Source organism: Gymnoscopelus braueri, assembly GCF_963280865.1.
Source record: "Gymnoscopelus braueri genome assembly, chromosome: 11".
Lineage (NCBI taxonomy): Eukaryota > Metazoa > Chordata > Actinopteri > Myctophiformes > Myctophidae > Gymnoscopelus > Gymnoscopelus braueri.
The window spans coordinates 22,232,764-22,260,053 of NC_137613.1; the positions used below are offsets into that span (position 1 = coordinate 22,232,764).

The 27,290-nt window shown below is 44.3% G+C and overlaps 3 protein-coding genes and 1 pseudogene across 5 annotated transcripts; 1 reads left to right on the forward strand and 3 right to left on the reverse strand.

Annotated features, from left to right (window-relative positions):
* The first annotated feature begins 53 nt into the window (after positions 1-53).
* On the forward strand, positions 54-13,375 carry znf687b (zinc finger protein 687b). 2 transcript variants are annotated; one of them, XM_080442911.1, is made up of 10 exons: positions 54-93; positions 858-3,248; positions 3,563-3,861; positions 4,362-4,546; positions 4,987-5,163; positions 5,843-6,005; positions 7,348-7,707; positions 7,972-8,072; positions 9,349-9,436; positions 11,139-13,375. In XM_080442911.1, the coding sequence occupies exons 2-10, from the start codon at positions 872-874 to the stop codon at positions 11,763-11,765; spliced, it is 4,377 nt and encodes a 1,458-aa protein (XP_080299037.1). In that variant the 5' UTR covers positions 54-93; positions 858-871; the 3' UTR covers positions 11,766-13,375. The 2 variants fall into 2 exon arrangements, with proteins under 2 accessions (XP_080299037.1, XP_080299038.1); XM_080442912.1 differs by having other exon boundaries at positions 3,596-3,861.
* A 348-nt stretch (positions 13,376-13,723) lies between these two features.
* Positions 13,724-17,756, reverse strand: aqp10b (aquaporin 10b; the record flags this gene model as incomplete). The annotated part of the gene is made up of 6 exons (XM_080442581.1): positions 13,724-13,907; positions 14,280-14,497; positions 15,117-15,235; positions 15,809-15,946; positions 16,858-16,984; positions 17,670-17,756. The coding sequence occupies 6 exons, from the start codon at positions 17,754-17,756 to the stop codon at positions 13,724-13,726; spliced, it is 873 nt and encodes a 290-aa protein (XP_080298707.1).
* Positions 17,757-23,726: 5,970 nt separating this feature from the next.
* Positions 23,727-24,689, reverse strand: LOC308095525 (histo-blood group ABO system transferase 2-like; the record flags this gene model as incomplete). Its single annotated transcript, XM_080442582.1, has 1 exon — positions 23,727-24,689. One exon carries the CDS (start codon positions 24,687-24,689, stop codon positions 23,727-23,729), a length of 963 nt encoding a protein of 320 aa, XP_080298708.1.
* A 445-nt stretch (positions 24,690-25,134) lies between these two features.
* Positions 25,135-26,486, reverse strand: LOC308095526 (globoside alpha-1,3-N-acetylgalactosaminyltransferase 1-like; annotated as a pseudogene). Its single transcript has 2 exons — positions 26,434-26,486; positions 25,135-26,075 (listed from the first exon to the last, which is right to left on the reverse strand). The product of its transcript is annotated as a globoside alpha-1,3-N-acetylgalactosaminyltransferase 1-like (transcript).
* Positions 26,487-27,290: the final 804 nt, after the last annotated feature.

Consider the following 27,290-nt stretch of genomic DNA (forward strand, 5'->3'; position numbering starts at 1 on the left):
GAGGACGCGATAGGATGGCGTGTGGGTCACGTGACGGGAAGCACAGCGTTCAGCTGAAAAACGAGCTAGGATAGTCGGATATCGCGTATCCAGGTAAACAATCAAAAATACACCTAATATAAATCAAAGATCCCCGTCCCGCCGACACTCTGTTGTGACATCGTCGAGCCTGCGATCATATTTCATTGATATTGTCGCCACATCATGCCCTATGGGGCCGTTCTAGGTTGCATTTTAATGGCGAACGCCTAGCCTAGTTAGCTAAATGACCCCTCTATGGCTTGGCTGGAGCTCAGCGGCCAGCTAGCCACACAGAGCCGTGAAGGAGCACCACCAGCACAGAATAGCACATATCGCAGCTAGCCAAGGATACGCTATCATCGGGCTCGCATTGTTAGCCAGACGGCCGTCATTTGGAATGCAATGAAATGCATTTGGGGATTAACATGTAATGAGAACGGGAAGGATATTAACGTTGAACCTCTCTCTGTTCCCAGAGAAAGAGGTTTCGTGCTGGGCGAGAGGAACGCTAACCCGTCGCTAGCGCTACTAGCTGGGTTAGCTAACGTTGTTGCCGTAATAATGGCTCAACTGTTAGCTTCGCTAGGTAGCCACATAACATGCTAACCTGCTGTATGTGTATGTGTCAGACGTCGCTGGATGAGCTGCATGTTATGTAGCAATACATTATTTACACCTAAACAGGTCGTAACACATTGTATGCATATTTTTTACATCGTCATATTTTGCAATGTTATTGTTTGTGAGCTAGATTGATAGGTGTCAGTGATGAATAACAATGGGATAGCAATTGTACTAGTATAATTTACCCTATTTTATTGTGTTTGTTTTTGCAGGATTTGCTCCCGGCATGGGGGACATGAAGACCCCAGATTTTGACGACCTGTTGGCAGCATTTGACATCCCTGACATCGATGCCAAAGAGGCCATCCAGTCGGCCCCTGACGAGGCAGAGGGGCCCCACGGACCCACCGGTGGTGCTCTGGGGAAGTCAGACAGTGGGGTGGGTGTAGGGCCATCCATGAGACCACCTAGCCCCCCAGATCCCCAGGCTGACGCCCCTATTGTCAGTGTCATCGTGAAGAACAAAGTACGCATTGAGACTGTGGAGGGAGAGGATGGGGATGCAGATCAGGACCCCATAGATGTAATAGCTGGGGTGGACGTGGGTCCGCGGCTTGGTGCCTGTGCTCCTGGCATAGCAGAATCTGAAGCACTCAACCACAATGGTTTCGGAGCGTCTGGCGTCTCCACACCCTCACCAATGAGCCAGGCGCAATCAAATGGAGCGCCATGGTCAGTGAATACCCCCAAAGCTTCTCCAGAGGGTGGAGCCGGTGGGGCTGGAGCTGCTAAGTCTCATAAGCAGGGAGCCAACATTTTCAACAGACTCAAGCCTCTCATGGCACAGGGGTCAGGAGACCCTGTAGGCCGGGCTAGGAAGATGCAGCTTTTACAGCAGCAACACCAGCAACAGCAGGACGCAGGCCAAGAGAGGGCCGATGGGGTGAAAGCCTTGTTGCCTTCCTCTTCCTCCTCATCGGCCGCGTCCTCTCCTCTTGCCCCGGGTGGCTCTGGGGGACTGGCCTCGCCTTTCTTCCCACCTTCCAAGCCTCTGCTCTCTACGCCACCCTCTGCTCTCTCGTCACACCCACTGCACTCCTCCCAGCCCTTTAACGGAGCCCCTAAAGCTGCCCCTGCTGGATTTCAACCCCGTGAGTCTGAAGAGGATGATTCTGACCCAGATTTGGGGGGTCCTCTGGTGATTCAGGAGAGTCCCGACTCTCCCACCCGCACACCACCACAGCTGACCCGTCGCTTCAAGCCTCCCAGCTCAGACACTGTTTCCGCCCAGCCCTTGTCCTCTGTGGCGGCTCAACCCAAGCCAGGGGACACACCTTCAGGTGCCAGTCTAACGTCATCCACCCCACAGTCTGGCTCCACAGAGAGCCCACAGCAGGAAGAAAGGCACCCAGAGCATGTCATTGAGGAGAGAGACTCACCAGAGAGTCCTGAGCCAGAGATGCCCAAATCAGCTGCTCCAGTCACAGCCAAGAGGTGCTCTAGTCCCGCGGTAGCCTCCACTCCACCTCCGTCAGACCTACGGGAGCCCAAGGAGGAGGAAGAGGAGATGGAAGTGGGGAACGGCATAGATCGGCTTGTCGATGGCAAAGCAGACACGGGGAAGGGAGAAGGCACGAGAACAGCGGAGGAAAAGATGGAGATCGACGATGGTAAGCTAAAACCACCATCCACTGAAGGAGGAGGAGGCGGGACTGGAAGTGCCGCCCCAACACCCCCTGCTGGGACTCCATCCCGGCCACTGAAAGTACGGATAAAGACCATCAAAACCTCCACAGGTGGAATCACCAGAACTGTCACTAGGGTAGCGCCTAAAGGTGGTGCAGCAGGGAAAAACACACCTAAAACACAAACTGGGGGACGCAAAGTCTTGGCTAACAAGGCCCGCAAAATGGAGGCTTCTCCAGGTACTGCAACATCTCAGCAGCAGAAGGTAAAGGCTCTCAATGCTCTGCCCGTGTCTACATTAGCAGCTAGTAGCGTAATGCTAGCCGCTGCTACAAAGGTCCAGAACAAAATGGCTGCCTCTGACAAGGCTAAAGTCTCCGCCACTGCTGTCAGCATTACCAAATCTGCTGCCCTGCCTGCAACTCCCCCCGTGGCCTCCTCTCCCAAGTTCTCTGTAGCAGCCAGTGGGATAAGCGTGCGCACTGCCACCACGAAGACAGCTAACGGAGGCAGCAGTGGCACCATCATATCTGGTGCCCTCCAATCCAACAAGCCTGCCTCCATCGTCAACAGCACAGGGGCTGTGATCTCCCGCAGCCAGTCCAGCCTGGTGGAGGCCTTCAACAAAATCCTCAACAGCAAGAATCTGCTGCCCAGCTATAAGCCTGACCTCTCCGCTCCCCCGCCCCCAGAGTGGGGGCTTCCACTGCCTGCCGCCGGCTATCGCTGCCTGGAGTGCGGCGACGCATTCGCCCTGGAGCGCAGCCTGGCACGGCACTACGACAGGCGGTCGCTCCGCATTGAGGTGACCTGCAACCACTGCGCCAAGAGGCTGGCCTTCTTCAACAAGTGTAGTCTGCTCTTGCACGCCAGAGAGCATAAGGAGCGTGGCCTGGTCATGCAATGCTCTCACCTGGTTATGAGGCCGGTCACCGTGGAGCAGATGATCGGACAACAGGACGCAACGGCCATCGGTGGTAAGGATGCAATATAGAGAGTTTGTTTATCATGCGTTTGCATAAAACCATCCGACAGAAAACAAAATTTGGCTGCATTGCATGTTTTCATATGTTGTGTGGAAGAAAGACCATATTCCATCATTTGGTAATGGTGACCTTTTGCTGCTGACATTTCACAGAAAACACAGTTATATTATGAATCATTCATATCATTCATAACATCTGTTGTAACAAGGAAAAAAAAAAATCATCCATCATTCATTGTATTATTCATCTCCATTGACCATCTCCCATATATTTTCCTTTTCTCACATCCATCCCCTACTCTAAAGTGGGCGTGCTCTCTTCAACCTCCTCTCCTCCAGTCTCCTCCCCCTCCACTACATCTGGAGTTCCCACCATCTCCTCCAGCTCCAGTCCCATGAAGGAGACCCCGTCTCCAGCAGCAGCAACCCAGCCCAGAACGGTCCGCCGCGTGCCCCAGGGCCCCCAGGCACTGATGCCCCTGCCCTGCAAGAAGGTTGAGGTTCTACAATACAGCAACTTTAAATGTCCGGAATGCCAAGCCCAGTTCTCTGGCAAGGCTGAGCTGGTTACCCACTTCCAGCAGATCAGAGCTGCCCCCAACTCAGTGAGTCTTGGTGATGAGAGCACTGTATGTCTCCCTGATTTTTATTTATTTGACAAATATTAGATGCCCTGAATTCATGTTGAGATAGATCAGTAGTAGTAGTCTAGTTATAATGCATATTCTGTAGATGTTTATCATGACAAGAGCACAGTAAACTCTTGTTTTAACTCATTCACTGCCAGGCTTATTTCAAGCTTGTTGATCCCTATGCCACGGGCAGGAAAAATGGAAAAATGTGATTTTTTTTTTCCTCCGTTTACATTTTAACATTGAAGTGGATGGAGCATTAACTTTTTGAAAATCTAGTTCCTTTGAGATAAAAATAATAATAATAATAATAATTAATTTTGAAAAAAAAAATATATATATAGGTGACGTCAAAAGACGTCATTGGCACTCAATGAGTTAATACACAATAATATAGTGTGCTTCAAATGTATCACACTTGTCGAATTCTGTAAATGTTGTGTGGTTTGACCTTTTTGCTGTTTTAATTACAGACATGTACTCAGTGCTCCCCACCCATGATGCTGCCCAACTCATGCGCCGTGTCGGCCCACCAGAGGATCCACAAGCACCGGGCGCCCTATGTCTGTCCCGAGTGTGGGGGCATTGCCCGGCAAGCCAGCTTCCAGACGCACTTGGAGGAAGCCTGTTTGCACTTTGCCCGGCGCATCGGTTACAGGTTTGCGTGGCTACAAATGATTGTCACTGAGCTATACATTTGATGTAATATTTTGTTGAATTTTCTTTAAAGCCATAATGTGAATTCATGGCAAAAGGTGGTCTTACTGGGAACACATTGAAGTTCTCTGTTGTATAATGACGATAATGTTGATAAGCAACATAACGTTTTTGGTTAAAGTTGTTCCTAATCACTACTATTGTATTTTACCCTGGCTACAGGTGTTGGCAACTCTTCAAGTTGTGCCAGCAACATCCTGTAGCTGTGATATTATATAGTGTGTTGCAGCTAAAATAATTGTGTGGTATAAAGTGTATGTGATCATTTCTCCTCTGTTCAATAAAGTATTATTTCATTGAATGTATGTATAGCTTGGTGAAGTTAAATTCCAAGAGGTTTTTGTATTTTGACTAAAACGTTTCATAATGCACTCTGTCCAGATGCTCGAGCTGCCAGGTTGTATTCGGAGGGCTGAATTCTATCAAATCCCACATCCAGACAGCCCACTGTGAGGTCTTCCATAAGTGCCCCAGCTGCCCCATGGCCTTCAAATCTGCCCCCAGTGCCCAGGGCCACATCAGCACTCAACACCCCACCCTCACTGGTGGACAGGCCAAGTATGTTATTACACATGATGAGATTACACTTTATGTACACATAAATACAGACCTGGCAACGTGTACGCATTTTGCATAGCAGGCCCGCATTTTCACACCAAAGTACGCAGGTACGATGTGTCCCTCTAAAGTATGCAAAATTACAAGCTGACGACGCAACGTTCACTGCGTCTGTATCTCTCTGTCACTCGCTCTCTATGCTCTGTACGGTGCTATGTCCTGTGTGTAGCTGTTGTATGCCGTACATAGAGGCCGTTCCATTAGCGGGATGTATAGCAGCTTGTACTCGAATTCATTGGCTAATGGCCACTGCCAAGCTACCGTCCCATAGCGGGACGGATAGCTTCCACTCTATCGGCTACTTCCTCGCAGAGGCTGCATGCTACTGATGAAATCAGTTTTATATTTGATTAAGTAATACTTATCAATAATAATATCAAGTGTGGTGCTCAAAACATTTTCCTAATGTTGGCAGGTCTGTAAATATCTGGTGGCCAAATATACATGCTTTCCCTGAATTCATATAGTAGCCTACTGTGTAGATGCACGTCACCTACCAAATAAATTAATTGTGGCTACCAAAATTTAAGACACAGTGAAACTTCTCAATTGTCAATTTAGCCAGAATCGTGGCCATGAAATGATCGAATGGTAATTTACTCTTTCATTCTTTTTGCAGAATGATCTACAAGTGCGTTATGTGTGATACAGTTTTTACCCAGAAACCATTGCTGTACATGCACTTTGACACTCACTTGGCCAAGCAGAAAGTGCACGTCTTCAAGTGTCCTGATTGCACCAAGCTCTACGCTCAGAAAGGTTCCATGATGGAGCACATTAAGGTTTGTTTTCTGACTGGAAAAAGTCAGTCATCAGTTTGCATAGGTCCTGGGAATCATTAAAAATGTTTACCTTTGGGGAGTACCTGTAGATGTTTTTGTTGTAAAAAATAATAAGTAGTAAAGTAAGTTACTTGTTGCCACGTAGATTTTTCAGAAATGGTACTGTCATTCTAAGAAACACTCACACTGTCAGTAAACCATGACTTGACAAAATAATGCAAATATAGGTTACTTTTAGTACAATATTAGGCATTTTATTTCTGAGCTGGTTCTATAACTGTAGCATGGAAAAGTGAACTGTTAAACTGTTTCAAAAGTATGTTATTTAACTAGTGATCATATTCACGTTTTGTTTGAAAAAAGTTAAATAATTGTGTTTATTATAAAGAACTACGATTGCAGCAGTCTGCAGTCATAGCCTGAGGAAACCGCTGGGATAATGAGGCTTTATTCAGACTGCAGGCAAATACAATTTGTTTCTCACATCTGATCTTTAAGACTGTCCACACTATTATTTGCAAGTGATCAGATTGGATTTGTGTATTCATCGTTGACCTATCTGCATTGGTTGCTGTGGTAATGACATAGGAGAGAGCGATGCTTAATTTATACTTGATGGTGTTGCTTGACAAAAAAAGACAAATCTAAAAGCTCACAACTTACGTATCTGAGCTTGTTTTGGTGAGCAATACCGTTGTATGACAAAGTATAATTCAGGCCTCTGCCTACATACAAACATTCCGCAAAGTGTTGTAGATAGGCATTACATTAAATTAAAATGTAATTACTGTGTTGCGCTTGTGGGCAGGCCAGATTTCACTAGGTAGTTACTTACAGAGTATTAACCGCTAATAATAATAAGGTAATATGTCATTGTTTTAGTGACTAATATTATTTATGGTCTCTAGTAGTTGTTTTCGTAGTGGTACCATGATGATCCATATTAGTCATTATTTATCACTAGGTGTATTTGGAGTGCTGTGTTGGAGAATACATATTGTGTGACACAATGTTATCTAGTCAAATTACAGTCCGTCTGATCCTATCTATATACTGTATTTTTTTAAAACATAAATGTATGTTTTTTCAACAAAGGACATTGAGTTTAAGTAATTAACTGTAGCATTTACATAAACGTAATGGTTATTGTAATGTACAGGCAACACACAAATTGACACGGCATGTCATTCACCCATGTGTTGCTTTTGTGCAATTTTCCATTGTCCTTGACCTTTAGTGTGAGGCCATGCAAATACTACTCGTACTACAATTAATTGAGCATCGTTCTGCTGTGTTTTTATACTTCTAGTTCCTAAAATCACATTTCTCCCCGTATGCTCAGACTGCACACAGGGGCCTGTCGCTCAAACCAGAGGCTCAGCAGGATGCCTCTGCGCCCACCCCTGCCAACCCGTCCACTCCGTCCGCCCCGGCCAAGTCCAAACCCACCGGAAAGACGGACAACTCTGACGGCGAGGACTGGGGGCGGGACCAGGAGGAGGATGAGGAAGAGGACGATGAGGAAGAGGAGGAAGACGACGACGCGGACGAGGACTACGAGGCTCCAGGAAATGTGGCCCCGGCCTCAGCGGAGGGCAGCACTCAGCCCACCAAGGCCTCCGAGTGGACCTGCCCCCAGTGTCAGACCACCTTCACTGACAACGATGACTATCTCAGCCACGTCAAGATGGAGCACGGCAAGGTGTCACATGCTCCCTCACTCTTCACAGACACACACACAGCTAATTTGAAATGTTCATATGTTTATTTTTTTTACAATGATACAAAAAAAGAAAATGTGCTTGTCAAAGTGGTATGTAGAATAGGCCAACACACCAGCCACAAGCCACAAGTTATATTTGGCTGGTGTTCATCCCTCATCCTAATTATGGCCCAAGCCTTTGATGTATAACATTAAAATGTATTTTTCTCTTCTCCATTGTGTGTTTGTGCTTTTACCATCCAGTTCCCTTGTCGTATTTGTGGAGGTACCTTCAGCACTTCGTCCAGCCTGAGGCGCCACGAGCGTGTCATTCACGAAGGCAACAAGAGAGTCTTCCATTGCCAGTGAGTCAAAATGGCATTCACTGAATTATGTTTTCCATAGCTTATTGTCAGAAAGACTCCTAGTGGGAGAAGGACCAGGGTTAAAATCTGACTGCTATCTTGTTTTGCATGTCTCTCAACGACCATGGTGAAATGGCACATTTACAACGACCAAGGTCGAACCAAAGTGCCGCATAAGAACAAATAAAAAAGCAAACAAACAAGAACAGGAGAAAACATTAAAACAAAAAATTATTTATAAGAAGCAAACGAATAAAACATGACACATTTTAGATTTTATTTTTTTATACTTTGGCTATTCAAAAATAGCAGATTATACAAGCTCGTAGATCTGCTTTTTTTTTTTTTTTTTTAAATCTTTGCTTCTGGGGATTCTACAAATGTCTTCTAAATCCAAACAGTTTCTTGGGAAAAAAAACATATGTTTCTATATCAGTGGTTCAATTTCAGTTCAAAATGTTCACTTTAAAAAATATATATATTCAAAGAGTTGCACACATGTTCACGTTTTTTCAAAAAGAATGTAGATCTACAAGCTCGTAGCACGGCACTCTCTGTGCGCACTCTTCCTGTATCCATAGACTTTGGTCAAATATTCAACAACAACCCTTGCTTTGCTGGCTGTGTTATTGTACAGGTGTCGACCATTGCCACAGAAAGTCTTCCCAGTTCAACAGAGCTAAAGTTAGCTCACTTGCATCATGTTTTGGCTAACAAACTCTTAAGACAATAATTTGTTTTGCATGTTAAAGGTGATACACCACAGCTTTGATATCTCAATGTTATGCCAATTCTAATATGAACACCTACCTAATATGAACAGCTATGAACATGAGTTCCTTCACAACTCAAAAATCTATTACATCAGAAGAAATGATATACTATACTATACATAAAAAAACATGACTTTAAGGATCATACCAGTGTTTTGCATGTTAACTTGAGGCTTGAAATGTGTGTGAAATAGGTAAAAACACAATGATTGTAATGCTGTTGAAAGCATGGATTTATTTGAAAAGTCTAGCTGAAAATAGTCTGTGGCGAAAAAGTTGTTTTACAAATGTATTCAAACTTCCCTGACAAAGTGACAATTGTGTAGTAGGTGTAGGCAGAGACCGGCTGAAACAGTGAGGTTAATTACCATTAAACCTCATGAAATACCTGGGAAGCCATAGATCTATGTGTAGTTTACTGCATGGCTTAACCTCAGATGACTACTGGTACTGGCACCTGTGATTAACAATCAAGCGTAACAAATCTTTTTGTAATTTTACAGATATTGCACAGAGGGCAAGCGGACCTTCAGCAGTCGATTCCTATTGGACAAACACATTCGACTCCATCATAGAACCACTGACGGACAGGTCAGTTAAAGTATCTTATGATATAAACCAGTGGTTCTCAACTGGTAACTTGCACCAGCTGGCTTTTATTGTAGCTGTCTAGAATGAATGCCAGACCTTGGACACCGTGTGAAATGAAAATATCTACCTCATAGAATAAATAAACAAACTGTAGCAGTCCTCAGGCCTGCAGAGGAGACGCTAAAGTCGTTTTGAACTATGGTCCTGGGCACCTAGACTTACGCTGTTCTATGTTGTTTAGATTGCATTGAACTACTCTGGGTTCCCATATATACTGGAAAACTCATGGAAAATGACAAAATAATCTAAATGTCCTGGAAATGTGTTGCCATGTACTGTATGTGTATAACAACTAGGTTTTCATTAGGTAGGAGTCGGTCAGGGTAAAAAAAACGTCTAGCCAGTGGCTGTGTGTTTGTGGTCTGGGTCGAAAAAGATCTAGACTGGCTATTTCTTTGGAGCTGCCCGCACCGCTGCGTGTTCGAACCAATCAGCGGCTGCTAGGGGCGGGATCATCCAATCACCTGCCAAGTAGCTTGAAAAAAAAAAGGGACCGCCCCTTCATCGATTGTGCTACCGAGGTCCCAGATGGAAGTAGCCTGTGAAAACAAATGTGACGCAAGCTTCTTCCATCTGGCAGAGTCAAATTAATTTGTTTGTATAACACCACAAATAGTTGGATGCCTTCAACATACCCACCCCCCTGTAACGCGTGACAATACACTGACTACTCTAGTTCGTTCACAAAGGTAACTCAAATGTGAGTCCACTTCTCATTACACTTGTAATCACGTCTTGATAGTAACTAGTTTCAATCGATATTTAGTCATTGATTATCTTAGTAGCTTTTTTCTCATTGAATCTTCAGCTTGCCACTTGTGTCAATGAAAGCAGGAGCAGCAGAAAGGGCCTTCCTTTTACCAGTCAATGATAATCGCATCCTTTCAACTTTTTTCTTCTGGGTCTTCCAAAACCTAGTAGGACTGCAACTAACAATTGTTTTCCTAATTGATTTAATTGGTTGATTAATCAATTATTAATGGCACATAAATATAATATACAACCATATATATTGTAATATATTATAATATAGCAATTACTATTCCAAATATTTGTATCGATTATTGATCGGTAATTTTACCTCATTGTAGTATAGGCCTACAGTATGTTACAATGTAGTATTATCAACTATAAACACATGATAATTACTTGATATCGGCATGTTGTAGGTGCGGGTTGCATAAAGTACTGGAAAATGCATCTCTTGAAAAGGAGTGGGAACCCTGCTAATGTCCCAGGCTGAGATAATCTGTCTGTTGACCTCTAGATTGAAAAGCACTAGTACTTTGTGCCCTCAGTACCAGAATTATGAACCAGAGCAAAAACTAGGCTCATTCTGGTTTTCATCACACTTAACCCATTAATACCTGGAACGCATCTGTGTCACTTTCGATTTCTTTGGCTATTCAAAAATAGCAGATATACAAGTTCATAGCGCGGCACCGAGTGCCGCGCTATGAACTTGTAGATCTGCTATTTTTGCAAAAAAATGTTTTAGATTTTTTTTTTCAAAAACTGTTAGGATTTAGATTTTTTTTTAAAGAATCGTCTCAGGTCTTAATGGGTTAAAATACCAGTTTCTAATTTCAAACCTTTTGACTTTGTGTGCCTCTTATTTTCCCTGTCTCTTGACCTCCCTCAGGGTGCTCCCCAGACTAGAAAGCGTTCGGCCCCGGGAGGCGACGGTCCTGGCAGCTCGTCAGAGCACGACGGGGAGGCTGGCCCGCCCGGAAGCCGGGCGGGTGGAGAGGAAGAGGAGCACGGCGGGGAGGACGGCGTGGAGGAGGGGGGTGGTGGTGGTGGTGGTCCTGCCAAGAGAACCCGAGGTGCCCTGGCGCCACCGGCTCCCACGGAGCCGGACGAGGAGGACAACGCGTTCCGCTGCGTGCCATGCGGTTTCGCCACCGAGGACGGCGCAGAGTTCCAGCGGCACATCCCGCAGCACCGCGCCGACACCGCCTCCTTCCAGTGCCTGCAGTGCGGCGTGTGCTTCGCGTCGGCCGGCTCGCTCGGCCGCCACCGTTTCATCGCGCACCGCGTGCGCGACACCCAGGGCGACGGTGCTGACCGCGGCGGCGGAGGGGTCCCTACCTCCCCCGGTAGCTCGCCTGCCTCCCCTGCCACCAGGCAGGGGGGCGAGGACGGGGAGGGCAACCTGAACTGCAAGGTGTGTGGCCGGCGCTTCGACAAGGCCTCGGACCTTAACACCCACTTCAGGACCCACGGCATGGCCTTCATCACAGCCCACAAGACGGACAAACCACAGTAGAGTGAAGGGGAAGCAGTGGGGGGTTATGGGGGACCGATGGGACAGGCAGGGTTCTTCTACACTTCACCATCCCTGAAGAGGCTGAAGTCACTCAGAATGATGAATGTCGACAGAGCTGCTCTTTTCTGCAGTTTAGTTAGTTTTTTTTTTGTTTTTTAACGCCACCATAAGCTTGGTCTTACTCTATAGCACTTCTCTTGTGTTTGCATGTTCGATCACTGCACGCCTCACCGGACACACTGGCGGTAAGGCGAACAACACCCACGCCCCCGGAGCAAACCGATTAATGTTGACCATATTGTCATAGACCCTCCCCCATCATCAACATGACTATTCTCACTTCCCATCAACCGTAGCTGCCCGCCTGTCGCTCCCACGTAACATGTTACTTCCTTCAATGCATTTCCTACTGTACTCTTAATGCCCGCCGTGCCGCTATATTTGTACCTCACCGCTCAGTCCCGAGTCCTCGTCCTGAACTGTCATGGCTCCCTCTACCGCCCCCATTGTATGAAGAAGCACTCCCATGGCTGGCTCAGTATCATCAACCTGGTCCTGTGTCTCTGTATGAAGGCTGATCGCTACCGTTTTAAAGCCAGCATCTATGTACTACTCCGCCTCCACCCCCAAGAGAAAGCTGACATGTAGGTATAGAGAGAAAGAAGGGAGTCTTGAAAGAATTTTCAGACGTTTTGATTTCTAAATGACAATGATATTGTAATATTTATTTATACAAACCCACATTACTGCTGTCTGTATTCATGCAAGTCGGTTTTGCGTCGGCTTCCTCAAGCCTGAGTTATGCGTAGTTGCGTGCGAGTGTCCCATCACGACACCAGCGCACAACTAGTTATAAGTCACCCATAACCCCCACAGACATGGTCGTAGAAGCAACAACGAGAGATGACACGTGACGTGAAGGCATTTCAGCTGGAAACGACAAGGTTACTCCCATTACTGTAACCTGTGTTTGCGTAAATGGCGTGCGATGTTAAACGTTTAAGCTAGAACGAGAGAGGCAAGGCTTCCCTTCTGGTAGTAATGTGCTGAGTGTCAGAATGTAAATACATATAATTACACTAAAAAAATATGGAGAAAAAAAACTGTTTTAGTTACTTGCTATGAAAATGTGAATACGTATAGTATTTGTACTTGTACCGTTTCCCCCCTTTTTTTTCTCAAAATGATTTGAAGCTAAAAAAAACTAAATCCCACCCCCCCCAGAGGTAGCTATACATTGTAATTAAAAAGCAGATAGGAGAGTGTATGTGTGTGAGGGGGAGGGGTTATGTCGTCTTTAATAATGTGTAATAATACGAACGATTATCTCTATAAATTTGTTCTTTTTTTATCTACAGAAACACAATCACGCTCGCCGTACTCACTTTTCTTTTGTATGATTCCAAACAACCTTCATAACCACACGTGAAGGAGATCTGTGGATGGAATTTCTTTTTTTTCCCCGTTTGTATCTTTTTATATGTCACAATATCATATTTATATAGCAAAATAGTGGAAGATCATGTCATTTTCTTTCTCCATGGTTGTGGTCTGCTTGCTGAAATGCCATACACTTTTGTGCCGTTTCAAAATAAATGTGTGAAAGAAGACAGACTCGTGCTTGAGTCAACCTTTTCCAGTTTGCATAGAGGGAAAATAGCTGTGAAATTCTGTGATTAGATTTGATTTATATTAACTATGGAAGAAATATTTTGATTATTCCTGTTTACAGGTGTGAAAGTAATGGGGCATTGGAAGGAAACCGGTTCTATTTTGTCAGTCTCAATGTGTTTATATAAAATGTGAGGGGGTGGCGAGTCCACAGCAATCAAAAACAATGTTATTCTACTGCCCCAGTGCTCACGATCAATCAACACAATTTCCCTAGGGAATACAGTAATACAGAAGATTCTAAATACTGTTTTTGCATTGTGCCCTTTTGCGTCTCCCTGGGTTTCTCAAAATTTGTGTACACCTTCAAGCTCCACCTCCTTGCGCTCAGTAGCCTCCTGAACTTGGGGTTGGAGCTCAGAGCAACTCAGTGGATGGTGGACTTCAATCAGTAGCTCATAGACCAGTGTTCCCAGCAGGGCTCCGATACAGGTGGCCACAATGGGCACCCACCACCACCCATCTCCAGCCCTGGAAATAGTGTTGGATGAGGTCAGAAATTAAATTGCATTCTTTAGAGTAATTAATTACTATCATTAGAGAACATAAAAGATACAATGCGAATGATTTATCGTGTTAATGTCTAAATACTTTGGGCACTTTGTAACGGTGACATTTAACTGAAAGGGTCAATCTCTTGAATGTAAAGCAAGAGAATAGTCTATTATACATGATACAATCATTGGCTAAAGAGACAATCAAAATTCAAGTCTTGTGACGTTGAAATTTGAAAATACCTTTCTAGTTCGTAATAACCATAATCCACCATGTTTATTCTATAATCCAAGTCAACACCATGGCCAAAGCAAAAAGGGGTTACTATTGCAGAGAATAATCACTAACCTAAACACGTCAACTCCCCAGCCAGCGATATATGTGAACACACGAGGCCCGAGGTCCCTGGCAGGGTTGATGGCGTAGCCACTGTTGGATCCCATAGAGACACCGATGGCCAAAACCACTGCTCCCACCAGTACCGGTTCTAGACCAGGAGGACACGGGGAGTTGTTGTGGTCCCCCAGAGCCAGGACACACACCAGCAGAACAGCGGTACCTATGACCTGCATGAAATTACATCATACAACAGTTCACATCTCATACTAATTAGCAATATAATAATCAGTCCTGGGTGGCACATGGGTGAAGTTCCTACCTACCACTGAGGAGACTATAATTTTCACATTCGCCAACCGCATTTTGTCACTTACCCAATATAGTGTATAGGACTGTATAAAATCTGTTTTTGTTTTAGGAATATAGACAATTCTGAATCAATATCTGAAAGTAGAATAGAATCTATATTGTGTTATTTCTCCTGAATAATTCCCCAAACTGAGCCATCCGTACTGCCAACCCACAGAACATACTCAATAAAATCCTGTGTTAATTTAACCCGAGTGCAAAAATTTACCCCTAAGAGCAACCTACCTCTGGTATTTATTTACATATAAAAGAGATAAACCATCCATGCAGAAAGGAGACACTGCCTGTAGATGGCATGGAGGCTGGGATGCTAAGTCTTCTGAGCCCACATGTGCCCCCTGCTGGCCTGGAATTGAAAGTTGTACGTCCTGTGTTTCTCTTGGTTTACCTCCCTCCCAGTGTTCCAGTATTGACTTTTTCCACTAAAGAAAAAAAAGGGGAATGGACGAGGGGAAAATAACATTATGGCGCTCGGACCTGGTCCATGATGCCTCCCCATGCACTGAGGTAGTCAGCAGGATAGGTGGAGAAAATGCCAGCTGTTGACGTGGGACCGCTCACAGTCAGCTCACCGCCACTGTATGACTGGATGGCATCTGTTAAAGCAAATACACATACCCCACCACAGACATAACCACATGTGCATGCATATATCGTTGTTGTCGAGCAGAAACCTTTTATCTCCATATTGTAACTTCCCCCCCCCCCCCAAATTAATGCTGTACTTGATCATACGACAGCGCCACACAAAAGTATAAAAAGCAGCAGATCTGCAAAGCGGGCGCCAAGCGGTGCGTTTTGAGCTTGTCGATCTGCTACTTTTGCTGTTTCTGAACTTAAATCCTAAAAAGTAACTGTTTTGGACATAAAGTATAAGGTTTCCACCCGACAGAGACGATATGCAATGCAGACACATGCACACATACAGTATACAGACACAATAACTCTATGGTCCACAATACAGACCAGACTTTGAATTCTACATTTATGCTCCTGCTGCTGTTGTTGGAGGGGGTTCTGATATGGTTTTACTTGATCTTGGTTCAAGGTTCCAATTATTTTACAGGTAGAGAGGCATTTCTACAATATACTTGGTGTCTCATTCCTCGAGGTGTATTCCTGTGTATAGATACTATTAGATAGTAAACTATTCATTCATGATAGCTCACCATAGTATTGCAGGCCAATGGTGGCTGCAGCCAGGAAAGCTCCAAGGATTTGGGAAAAGACGTAGAAGGGCAGCTTTATCCATGGATGTCTGCCCAAAAAGCAGAGGCTCAGAGATACGGCAGGGTTCAGATGAGCGCCTTGGAGAGGATAAAAAGAAGACTTTTGTCCCAAAACGATGGTGACACCTGGTTTCACTAAGTAATTAACAGCCCACAATAACAGTTTCTGTAAATTAGTTTCCCATATACAATCATGCAGAGAGACCAACCTTTTTAGGTGTACAATCTCACAAGATTGTTATTTTGAGAATAAAGAAACAACTAACAAATCAACTAACAAAGAACAAACTGAATCAACTATCCTAGACAGGAAAATGGAAAAAAGTAGCACATGCACAACATTTTGAATAATACAGTAACATTGTACATAGTGTGTACTGTATATCATGGTTGCTAAATTATTCTTCGATCATATTCTGTACATTCTCATACCATTATATTGTATGCTGCTAAATTCCTAATTAAATGTCCTGTACTCTAATGAGGCGGTTTTGAGTACAGCTCAGGGAGGAGCAGCCTGGACAGATTTTAGTATCTTCTATAATCTGGTTGAAATCTGTCTATCTTTCTTTTTATCACGTCCAGCCAACGTCCAGCCAACACCCCGGGTCGAAATGGGCTGAAACTTTTCATAGTTGTGTGTTATAATCTATCTGAGGAAGGTCATGGGCACCTTTATGAAATGGACAATACTTTAATATTTAACTTTTCAAAAATCTAATTTCTGTCTGTCAATTTGTCGGTCGTTTAATCACGCCCACACCCCAAGTTGGATTGGGCTGAAACTTTCCATAGCTATGTGTTATGATCCGGGGAAGGTCACAGGCACGAAATGTTTTATACCTTAATATCTAACTTTTTTTAAAACATTAATTTTAAACTGAAAGTCAAGGGAAAGGTAGTGTGGGCTGAAACTTTTCCCAAATATGGAGATGCCTGACATCACAGTACTGACGTAATAGATCTGTTTACAACACATCACTTCTTACCTGACACCCCCCGTGACACAAAGATCCCAAATGTTACTCCCAGAGCGAAGCCTAGATTGATTGACAGGTACTGCCCATTCTTCTCCTGACTTGTTGTCACCTGAGCAACGGCACCACATCCAAACAGCTACAATTGTAAAGAACAATGACAATAGATGCATCAGTAGAAAATAAGATACTGTATCTATCATCTTAAAGGTTATTCTGAAATGTAATGTAATGTAATGGCCCCTGGAAGCAATGAATCCATTGAAGTCAATGAAGACAAAACAACTGCAAAAAGAAAAGACAGAAATGTGACAATCTCAATTATGATCATTATCTCTTTTGGAACCTCTTCACTTCACATTGTGTGTCTCCACATTTCTTGCTGTTTGGGATCAAAGTCCTTGGTTAGCCATTGTGAATGTCCACTAATTGCACCAAAACAAGACAGTGAGGCGCTGTATACTATATTTGTATAAGTTCAATTCAGAAAGAATCACAGAACACCAAATATTTCACTGCATGAAGAACAATGCTAAACTATGAATTGACTACATAGAAATTAGCTTAGGATGCATAACATTGAAGTTCACTCTGAAATCAAATGATAATCGCAGAACACTATACATCTCTTCCACTGATTCCTTCATTGTACTTTGACAATCTGATAAGATAACGTATGCGTATCACGATACACACACACACGCACGCACACACATGTGTGATGAAACTGCTGACTCGTCATAGTATGATCAAAGACATCTACCAGCCACATTATCACCGCTCCTTTAGTAAAGTTAAATCAATGATATCAGACAAGTACTCACAATTAAGATGTAGACACCAAGGCATTCAGCCAGGCACTCCCTGACCAGTTGGTTTGTGATCTGACATTTCTTAAGGAGGTGTTCCATCCCCATGGTGTCTGAGTTTGGCCAATTTTCAGAGCCGTACTGCCTTTGAGGTCTGCGAACCCAGTCAGCAATTCAAACTCTGGCGCATTGAGTAGGGCTTGCCCTTTCATACTCAGGTTATGGACTATGTCATGCGCTTTATGACATGGCTGAGATGGTGTGCCTGTGCACGTTAAAGGAGAATAGTTTACTTTGTATACTGGCACCTCAATCACAACACATACCGGTAGATAGAGCTTGTATACCTTGCAGACAGAGAAAAGCTTGATGTGACTCCATAAACTGCTTGCGCACTACTTTGCTGGTGGCTTGTTAAGAATTACTTCCAAATGGCCATTTTTATTTCTTCCATAGGTGAATCAGATGTTGTCTTACCTTCTGAGGTTCAATATAAACAGAGTTTAAGCTGCGACGCTTGTTCCTAATGTAGAACGCTCTAACTTAGAAAGTATCTCACTATGACAGAAACAAAGGTGTGTTTTTAATCTTCTAATCTAACAGGTGTGCTTTTGTCCCAGCAGTGTTATCATTCACATGTAAACAAAATAAGAATGAGATGCTACTTGATTGCTCTGATCCAGATCTACAATATTTATCAAGTTCCAAGTTCCAAATAGCAACAAAACTGATCAAGAAGTCTATTGGTACTGGCACTGAGTTGTCACGAAACGACCAACATTGCATGATCTCACCGCTGACTCAAACAGTTATTTTAAATTAAGATAATGGGGGACATGTTTAATAGTCTTGAGAATTATTTACTTGGTTAATGGTGCATACTGTTAAATGAGGCCACCAGAACAAGCCTCAACAATGGAATAAATTCTGCACATGCCGTTATAGCATTTTACTTGATCAGTAAATGCTCAGTGGAAATGTATCATGTACTCAGAAACGGGAATTCACCTTCAGTGAACCTTTCACCTTTGCCATTTGGAGGCCTGTTCCGGAGTCTGAAGTGCCCCCCCTCCCCTTCTCCACAGAATACTCTTATAAATAGCAACAAACAACTGCATATGAATTGAAATGTCTCACTTTACTATCTACATTTTTGATTTACAAACATTGTCCACCAAAGGTACATCGTACATGAATGACTTGAGACTTAAGGTCCGGGTTATGGGACAACCTCTGATATGAGTAGAGAGAACGAAGCAACCAGGTGCTCACCAGAGACGTAAAAGTCAAAAGAGTTTAAATAGTAAAAGGTTCTCCTGGATCAAACGGGATAATACATCAGATAAAAAATGGGAGTTAAAAGAGCTTATGGTCATAATTTGTGTCTACTCTGTCTGTGTCTCAGGAGAGCTGTGGACAGTTCAGAAACCTGCCTACCAGTGACATCATCGATGGGGAATCCAAGCTAATAGAAACTGCAGGCTTAAATAAAACAAAAAAGGCTTTCTCTTCCCTGAAAGTTAACATGCTATAATAGAAGCTATTGTTCTCGCATTATTCGAAAATGAAATAAAGAATGTGAAATCTTGGTTGAAATGTCCATTGTATTTCTGCTGTAAATGGATAGACTTAGCTAAGTTTGATTATACTACTTACACCTGGGGCCTATTTCACGAAAGCAGAATTAGGGGTTAAACCTGGATTTAACACCTATCCTGGCTTAATTTAGCCAGGATTAGCGATGAATCAGTTTCATGAAAGCTGAATTATCTTGCCAGATTAGTTTAGCCAGAGCACCCTGGATAAGTTTATCCATGACTCGATTTCACGAAAGAAAATGTTCGCAATCCTACTTTAGTTACCATGGAAATAGTAGGACCAGGCTAACAGCCAAGCTTACTTGATCCAGTGCCTTGTTCTTCAAGTTTTTCCACAGTTAATTCAACACATGTGTTTGTATGTGGACTCATTTTAATGACCCTGCATTCAAATAAAATGAAATAAATACAATAAGATATAATCAATTTAATTATATTGCTGAAATAGAGTGTGACCGCAATCTGCATGAGAGACAGTGAGAGATTGTGTAATGGGATAGTGATCAGACTCTCAGCACAGAGGTTCCATGTTCAAATCCCAGTCATCCCATATTTCAATGTTGTAGCACTTTCAAATTTTCAAGGCCAAAATACAAAAAAGCAAGTCTAAACCACTAGAAGACACCTACTGAGGGCCAAAGGTATGTTGGCGCAGTGGTATAGCGCGCTTGACCAGTCGCCTTTACTACAGACAGTTTGCATGTTCAAGTCCCATGCCAAAAGAACAGGAGAACTGTTGCGCCTTACTTTGTCCTTTTGATAAAGTATAACTGCAGGTGCGGTGGTCTCAAGAAATATATAGATAGGCTGACAAGGAGACTCGCTCACTGCATGTAATTATAGGGAAAACTCCTTAGACGAGACTTAAAGAAACATTTTTTCTTTATTTTCTGATGCCCATCATGTGCTCGGTGCTCAGTGAATTAAAAAAGCAAAACGTTTTCGGTCCTCCTGGGACCTTCGTCAGTGCTATATCGTCAGTGCTATAAATGCTATAAGTCCCATGCCATCAACGTACACAGAGGATCATCGGGGGGACTGCGTCCCTCCCCTGTTTGCTGATAGTTAAAGGTGGGGGGTTATATCTGAAAGAACTCTTCCCAGCTAAGGTTTTACTAATTCATTAGTATTAGCTTTATCAGCTAATTAAAGCAGACACACAGGGTTATTGTAATTTAAAGGTGTCCCTGAGCAAGACACCCAACCCCTAGCTGCTCCCGTTAATTAATACATTTAAATTTGTATGAGGTCATATCATTTATAATAATATAATATAATATAATATAATATAACATAATAAGTATAAAAAACACATTAGTTGTAAAAGACGTGTCTTTTCAACAGATATGTCTTTACCCACTGGGCACACACAATACAACGCCCATACGCCGTGCATACGCCGTCCATACGACGTCCGAGTCAGACCTCAGTCAGCAGCTGTTTTGCAAAAAAAACGTTGAAACGACGTCGACACACGTCTGACTCGGACGTCGTATGGACGGCGTATGCACGGCGTTTGGGCGTTGTTGTATTGTGTGCCCAGTGGGTAGAGACTGTTGAAAAGACATGTCTTTGTGCAACTTGAATTATGGATTTTGTATTGCATTTTAAGTTTTAGATGGCTTTTCCCAACCCTGTAGCCTAAGTGAACGTTGAATACCAGTGATATTGTAAGTTTATTAAGTGGAATTCATAATTCATAATTGCCAATTATTGTTTCCCCCCTTCCTATAAATGTAAGGCAAGTTTTAGATTCATCACGCACAAACCTTACATTTCCCCACCAACATAGAAAGAATGCTATCAGTAATTTATCTACATAATGTATATACATTCTGCTGGGGACCCCCTGGAACCCCCCCAAGGACCCCTGGGGTTATTAAATCATTTCTACTTTGGTACTTGGTACTTTTCTTTGAAAAAAAAACAAGACTCGCGCAGCAAAAATCGGCAAGACACACAAGGTGTGTCTTGCCAAATTATGTTGCACGAGTCTTGTTTTTTTTGTTCATCTGCTGTTTTTGCTATTTTAGAATGTTTATGCTGAAAAGTAACAGTTTTGGCCATAATGAGGTTCCCGCCCGACAGACAATATATTTATATTTATCTTGTAGGCTACATACAAAATTGCTGCTATACGAAAACGTATTGTTACTGCACTGTTTCTTATTTTTATTTTTATTTGTAATAAAGTGTCACTGACATCACAAGGTATTCTTCATTTTATGTAGTATATTATTAATTCATATCAACATGGAAAACTCACGTAAGAATGCAATACCAACCTCTTTTTCGATTTTAGATTGAGAGTGAAAAATCATATTAAGGTGTTTCAAAGCCTAAACCTTCAGCTTATAAATCCTATTATAAAAGCATGAACACACGCGTGTGGGCTTACTGTATGGCGTATACGCACATCAGACGCGTCTGCTGCACCACATCATTTTCAGAGAATTAACTGTTACTAAAGCTAACTTGGTCTCTACAGGGAAATCAGTAGATGTGAAGAACCCTTTCTATGGGGAAATCACTAGACTAGAACCCAGAATTGTCCAACGTCACAAGGGTTGCGAATCGTCCCTTGAAATACGGAATCGTTCCTTATTTGGAAATAAGCGTCCCTTATTGAATTGATTGAACTGATAAGTGACTTACAGTAGTTGTGTAATTGTGTAATGCTGGATTTTTTTTTCAAAACAAAGAATACAAGTCAACCACTTAAAAAAATAGCAATCTTTGTGTGTTAAGTGTTATAAACACTTAACACACAAGTGTCAGCAGCAAAAAAAGGAAGAAAGTTTTGGCCGCTTGTCCTATTTGAATGAAATCTTGATCAAGGACGTGCGCTGTGGACTTCAGGATGTCTGTGTGTCTGTGTCTGTCCGTGCGACCGGAAAAAAATATCAACAGCTGCATATAGCAAAAGATAGCACGCATTTTTCACCTTCTTTCCTCAAAACTGCAGCACTGATGGTGGTTTATTTGGTACTGACTGATTTTACTTGCATTAACTGTTCAACAAACGGTCACCAGAGAATTCAACCCAGGACAATTCGCCCAGCCGCGAATTTGAGTCAGCTCGACCCAAATCGACCGGGTCGAATTATCTGTGTAACCCCTAGAGAGTAGTAGAGTCTATACCTCTATGAGTAGAGTACAAGGTGACGGTGGTGAGGTCCTGAAGGTACAAGGTGACGGTGAGGTCCTGAGTATATTTAAGAGTAAATATTGTAAGCATGCTCCCCCAGTTGCATACTTTTTTTAAGAAAGTTTTTTGTAAACCTTCTTTTCTAAATGAAATAATAATGTATGCCTTATTGTAATGTTGTCTGTTTTGTCCTCCTCTCCTCTAAAATCATTTGAAAGTAGCAGATCTACAGTAGTCGCCATCATTAAACACAACACAAGAGGTGAAATGAATTAACGTAACTGTTATTTTATTTGACAAAACAGGGCAGTGTAAAACAATTTCAATGATTGAAAAAAAAAGTCAAAAATAGTACAAAAAAATGTGAAATAAAATGTATATTACAAAAAGGCTGAGTCTGATCGAATGTGCACTATTTCAGTCATAGAAAAACAAGTTTTCAAAAATAGTTATTTACAAAAAAAATGGGGGAATAAAAAAGAGAAAGGAGACCAGGCTAGACCTCGCTGTCCGCTCTTGCCAGTCCGACCCCGTGTGGCATCGTGTTCACCTCAGCAACAGCTGCCAGCAGCTGGGTGATGTCCAACTCCTTCATTGCATAGGCATCCCATAGTTTCACTGGTCACCAGAGATTTCGACCCAGGACAATTCGCCCAGCCGCGAATTTGAGTCAGCTCGACCCAAATTTACCGGGTCGAATTATCTGTGTAACCCCTAGAGGGTAGTAGAGTACAAGGTGACGGTGGTGAGGTCCTGAAGGTACAAGGTGACGGTGAGGTCCTGAGTATATTTAAGAGTAAATATTGTAAGCATGCTCCCCCAGTTGCATACTTTTTTTTAAAGAAGTTTTTTTGTAAACCTTCTTTTCTAAATGAAATAATAATGTATGCCTTACAGCTCCGCGGAGCTGCCGGCGGCGCCAGCTTTGGGAGTGTGCTGCGTTTGTGTTACGCAGTCCCCACCAATATTATTTACGATTCTGTGCCTATCGGTACATAACTCGGACGGCGCTTAGTCGAATAGCAGACCATCGGCCGGTCGTCGCGGGCACTCGCGCCTGGAGGCGCTCGGGCGCGACTCCTTGGCCTCAAGGTCTGCTGATTCGGCGCGCCTCCGTCATGGTCCTAAACTATACTTTATCTCAATGGCTGTGTGCGCCGCCAGTCCATCCTGGCCGTACCTTACGGTAGTCCTTATTCAGGCCCGGATTGGACGGTCTGGCACTTCTGGCAGATGCCAGAAGGGCTGGGCAGTCTGGGGCCGCGGCCAACATTAAAACCGAAATAAAGTCACCAAAAACAAAACTTTCAAGCAATTTTTTGCCAATTAACCGCAATTTTTCGGCGCCCGGGCGCTCCGTGCGCGGCCGACCCCCGCTGTGGGCCGGTGGAGATCACAAATGCCAGGGCCGATTTTCTGTGCCAGTCCGTGCCTGTCCTTATTGACTGTAGAGAATCTGATTATTTTGATCTCTGGCCTTGTGTCTTGCAAGTGAATTGAATTGAATTGATACTCTGGAGACAGAATCTTGGTGGGTTTGTTCAGCCATAGGAATCGGTTCAGATGACTCTCTTCCTGCCACGCTGCCTCGATGCCCCGCTGGGCGTCCAGCTCAAAGTTGTCGCTGCACGTTGACAGCATGTGACGGACGGCCTCCGGCTCCCCTCCGAACGCGCCCGCGGGATAGTAGAAGTCGCCCTCGTCGGCGGACATGAACGCAGAAGACTCCGGCCTGCGTTCGTAGGGGAACGGGCTGCGCTCATTAAAGGCGAAGTCTTGTTGCATAAAGTGCAACACGGCGACCAGCTTACCTAGAGCTTCAGTTCCCCAGCGGTCATGGAACTTCGAATCGACGTCGAAACAGAAGATGTAGTCGGCGCCATCGCTCAGCTCCGTTTCGATAAAATTGGCAATGATTTTGAACCTGCCGGCTCCGATGTCCTGCCAGCGTTTTGAGTTTGGCGCCGGCCTGACCAACAACTCCCGTCCTGCAGCCATCTTAACGGAGGGGACTTGCTCTGGCCTATCCGTGAAGACGTAATAATGGACTTTAAATCCCACGAAGAAGTGGATCTCTGCGGTTTCCAGGAAATCCTTGAGGAATTGCATATATTCACCAACGGCAAAAACTGTCAGCCCTATGGTGAGGTCGTAGGGTTTGTAGATGGCATCCAACAGCGCGGGTTCAAATGTGGAATTCCATACTATGGGAGCCAACCAAGGCGTCAGAGCGACAACGTCGGTGCGTCCATTCGGTGCGGTCAGGGACCTGGGTTTGTCGTAGCGCATGTGTTCCGGTGCAATCGCTCCTCTCGGACACGGCCGTCAACGCCAGTCAGTCAGCGCCGTCAGTTAGCGTATCAGAGCGTATCAGCGTCTCAGATACGCTGTTTTGAACAGTTTTTGAAGGTGTACGGTGGCGACGAAAAAAAATCTCAAGGTGTACGACGTACACAGCATCTGACGGTAGAACACTGCGCTCTCTCTCTCTCTCTCTCTCTCTCTCTCTCTCTCTCTCTCTCTCTCTCTCTCTCTCTCTCTCGCGGTCCGGGTCGAATTGTCCGGTCCAAGCGGGTCGAAAGCGGGTCGACCTGACCGGGTTGAATTGTCCTGGGTCGAATTCTCTGGTAACTATGTTGTTGTCTTTTGCCAACACTTTTTTCCGCCTCTCCAAACTGCCGCTCTAGCCTCTAGGTCGCCTGTATGGACGCGCCGGCCCTGCTGATGACTCTTCCTACCAATACGCGCCGCCAGTCCATCCTGGCCGTACCTTACGGTAGTCCTTATCGACTGTAGAGAATCTGATTATTTTGATCTCTGGCCTTATGGGCCAGAGACCGTGCCATTGATACTCTGGAGACAGAATCTTGGTGGGTTTGTTCAGCCATAGGAATCGGTTCAGATGACTCTCTTCCTGCCACGCTGCCTCGATGCCCCGCTGGGCGTCCAGCTCAAAGTTGTCGCTGCACGTTGACAGCATGTGACGGACGGCCTCCGGCTCCCCTCCGAACGCGCCCGCGGGATAGTAGAAGTCGCCCTCGTCGGCGGACATGAACGCAGAAGACTCCGGCCTGCGTTCGTAGGGGAACGGGCTGCGCTCATTAAAGGCGAAGTCTTGTTGCATAAAGTGCAACACGGCGACCAGCTTACCTAGAGCTTCAGTTCCCCAGCGGTCATGGAACTTCGAATCGACGTCGAAACAGAAGATGTAGTCGGCGCCATCGCTCAGCTCCATTTCGATAAAATTGGCAATGATTTTGAACCTGCCGGCTCCGATGTCCTGCCAGCGTTTTGAGTTTGGCACCGGCCTGACCAACAACTCCCGTCCTGCAGCCATCTTAACGGAGGGGACTTGCTCTGGCCTATCCGTGAAGACGTAATAATGGACTTTAAATCCCACGAAGAAGTGGATCTCTGCGGTTTCCAGGAAATCCTTGAGGAATTGCATATATTCACCAACGGCAAAAACTGTCAGCCCTATGGTGAGGTCGCAGGGTTTGTAGATGGCATCCAACAGCGCGGGTTCAAATGTGGAATTCCATACTATGGGAGCCAACCAAGGCGTCAGAGCGACAACGTCGGTGCGTCCATTCGGTGCGGTCAGGGACCTGGGTTTGTCGTAGCGCATGTGTTCCGGTGCAATCGCTCCTCTCGGACACGGCCGGGCCAACAGGGCTGCCGGAGGCGGGTCCTCATTCTTACAATTCAAAGACCGGTGGATTAGGATAGCCAACATTCCCACAGTGACGATTATTAGACAAAAGACCCATCTTTTGTCTGGTGGCCTGAACAACCTGGTTAGAGGGCGAGCCATGACCAGATCTGTAGTCAAAGCTTGAGGGCGAATAGTCTTTAGAAGTCCTTAGAGATAGTCGGAGAGTGAATTACTTACTAAATTAATTACTTACTTGAATAATTCTGCTTCTCGGTCACGGTTCATTCATAGTGTGTTCACCATTTATATAGTGCTTGGCTGGATGCTCGTGACATCTCACTGATGTCACGATAAGCTATCTCCATATATGGAGTTTACAATACTTTGGATAGGTCGGAGAACTCCACATAGGGAGCACCAGTATTCACCATGTCAATCTATCAAATACCCATATTACGTGAAGGGAGTGAAAGTCTTTGTTACAGCCACCCCGCCTTGACCTTCAGTCACAGGCCTGTTTGGGCTGTAATCTGTTTTACTTGCTAAGTGTCTTCACGGCTACGCTGATTGTTTGTGTCTTGAATAAATGTGTTATTACTTCGACACTTTGATATGTGAAATCGTGACGTCACAAAAAGCTTGCCGTTGCCCGGTACAACTAAATCCTATTTGAGGTTGAGTGATATTAATTCAATCACTAGAATTGCACAGTGGTCATATATGGTGAAATTAGTTAACACATCGTGTGCCAGAGGTTTATTAAAATAGGGTAGGCCTACATCCAGTACCAGCATATCTTCCATCCACTTACGCTGATATGTTTCGTGCTGTAAAAGCCCCGACGCGGACGTGCATGTAAACAAAGCCGCGTGCGAGACGGCGGAGGGTCCCGACTAACGCCTGGAACAATAATATTTCTAACGCGATCCTCCATTGCAGAGTGATCGCCGATCGAAAACGGCTCACTTCCACCACGTTAAAAAGAAATAGGAGATATTAAGCTTTTAGTCAAGGAGTTAACATTGGAGCGGACGAACGGAAGCATTTTTGACATGGATCGACACCCGGCCTCTCCTTCTTAGAGACTCCTTGGATGATCCCAAAGTTTCGTTAGAGCGCCGCACGTGGGATAAATATATAAAGTTGATTTAGTAAACTAAAATGTATTTTGGCGGTGCCATGATGGCGTCGTAGTGGCTGATTTTACACTTGGTTGCATACTGAAAATAGCCGAT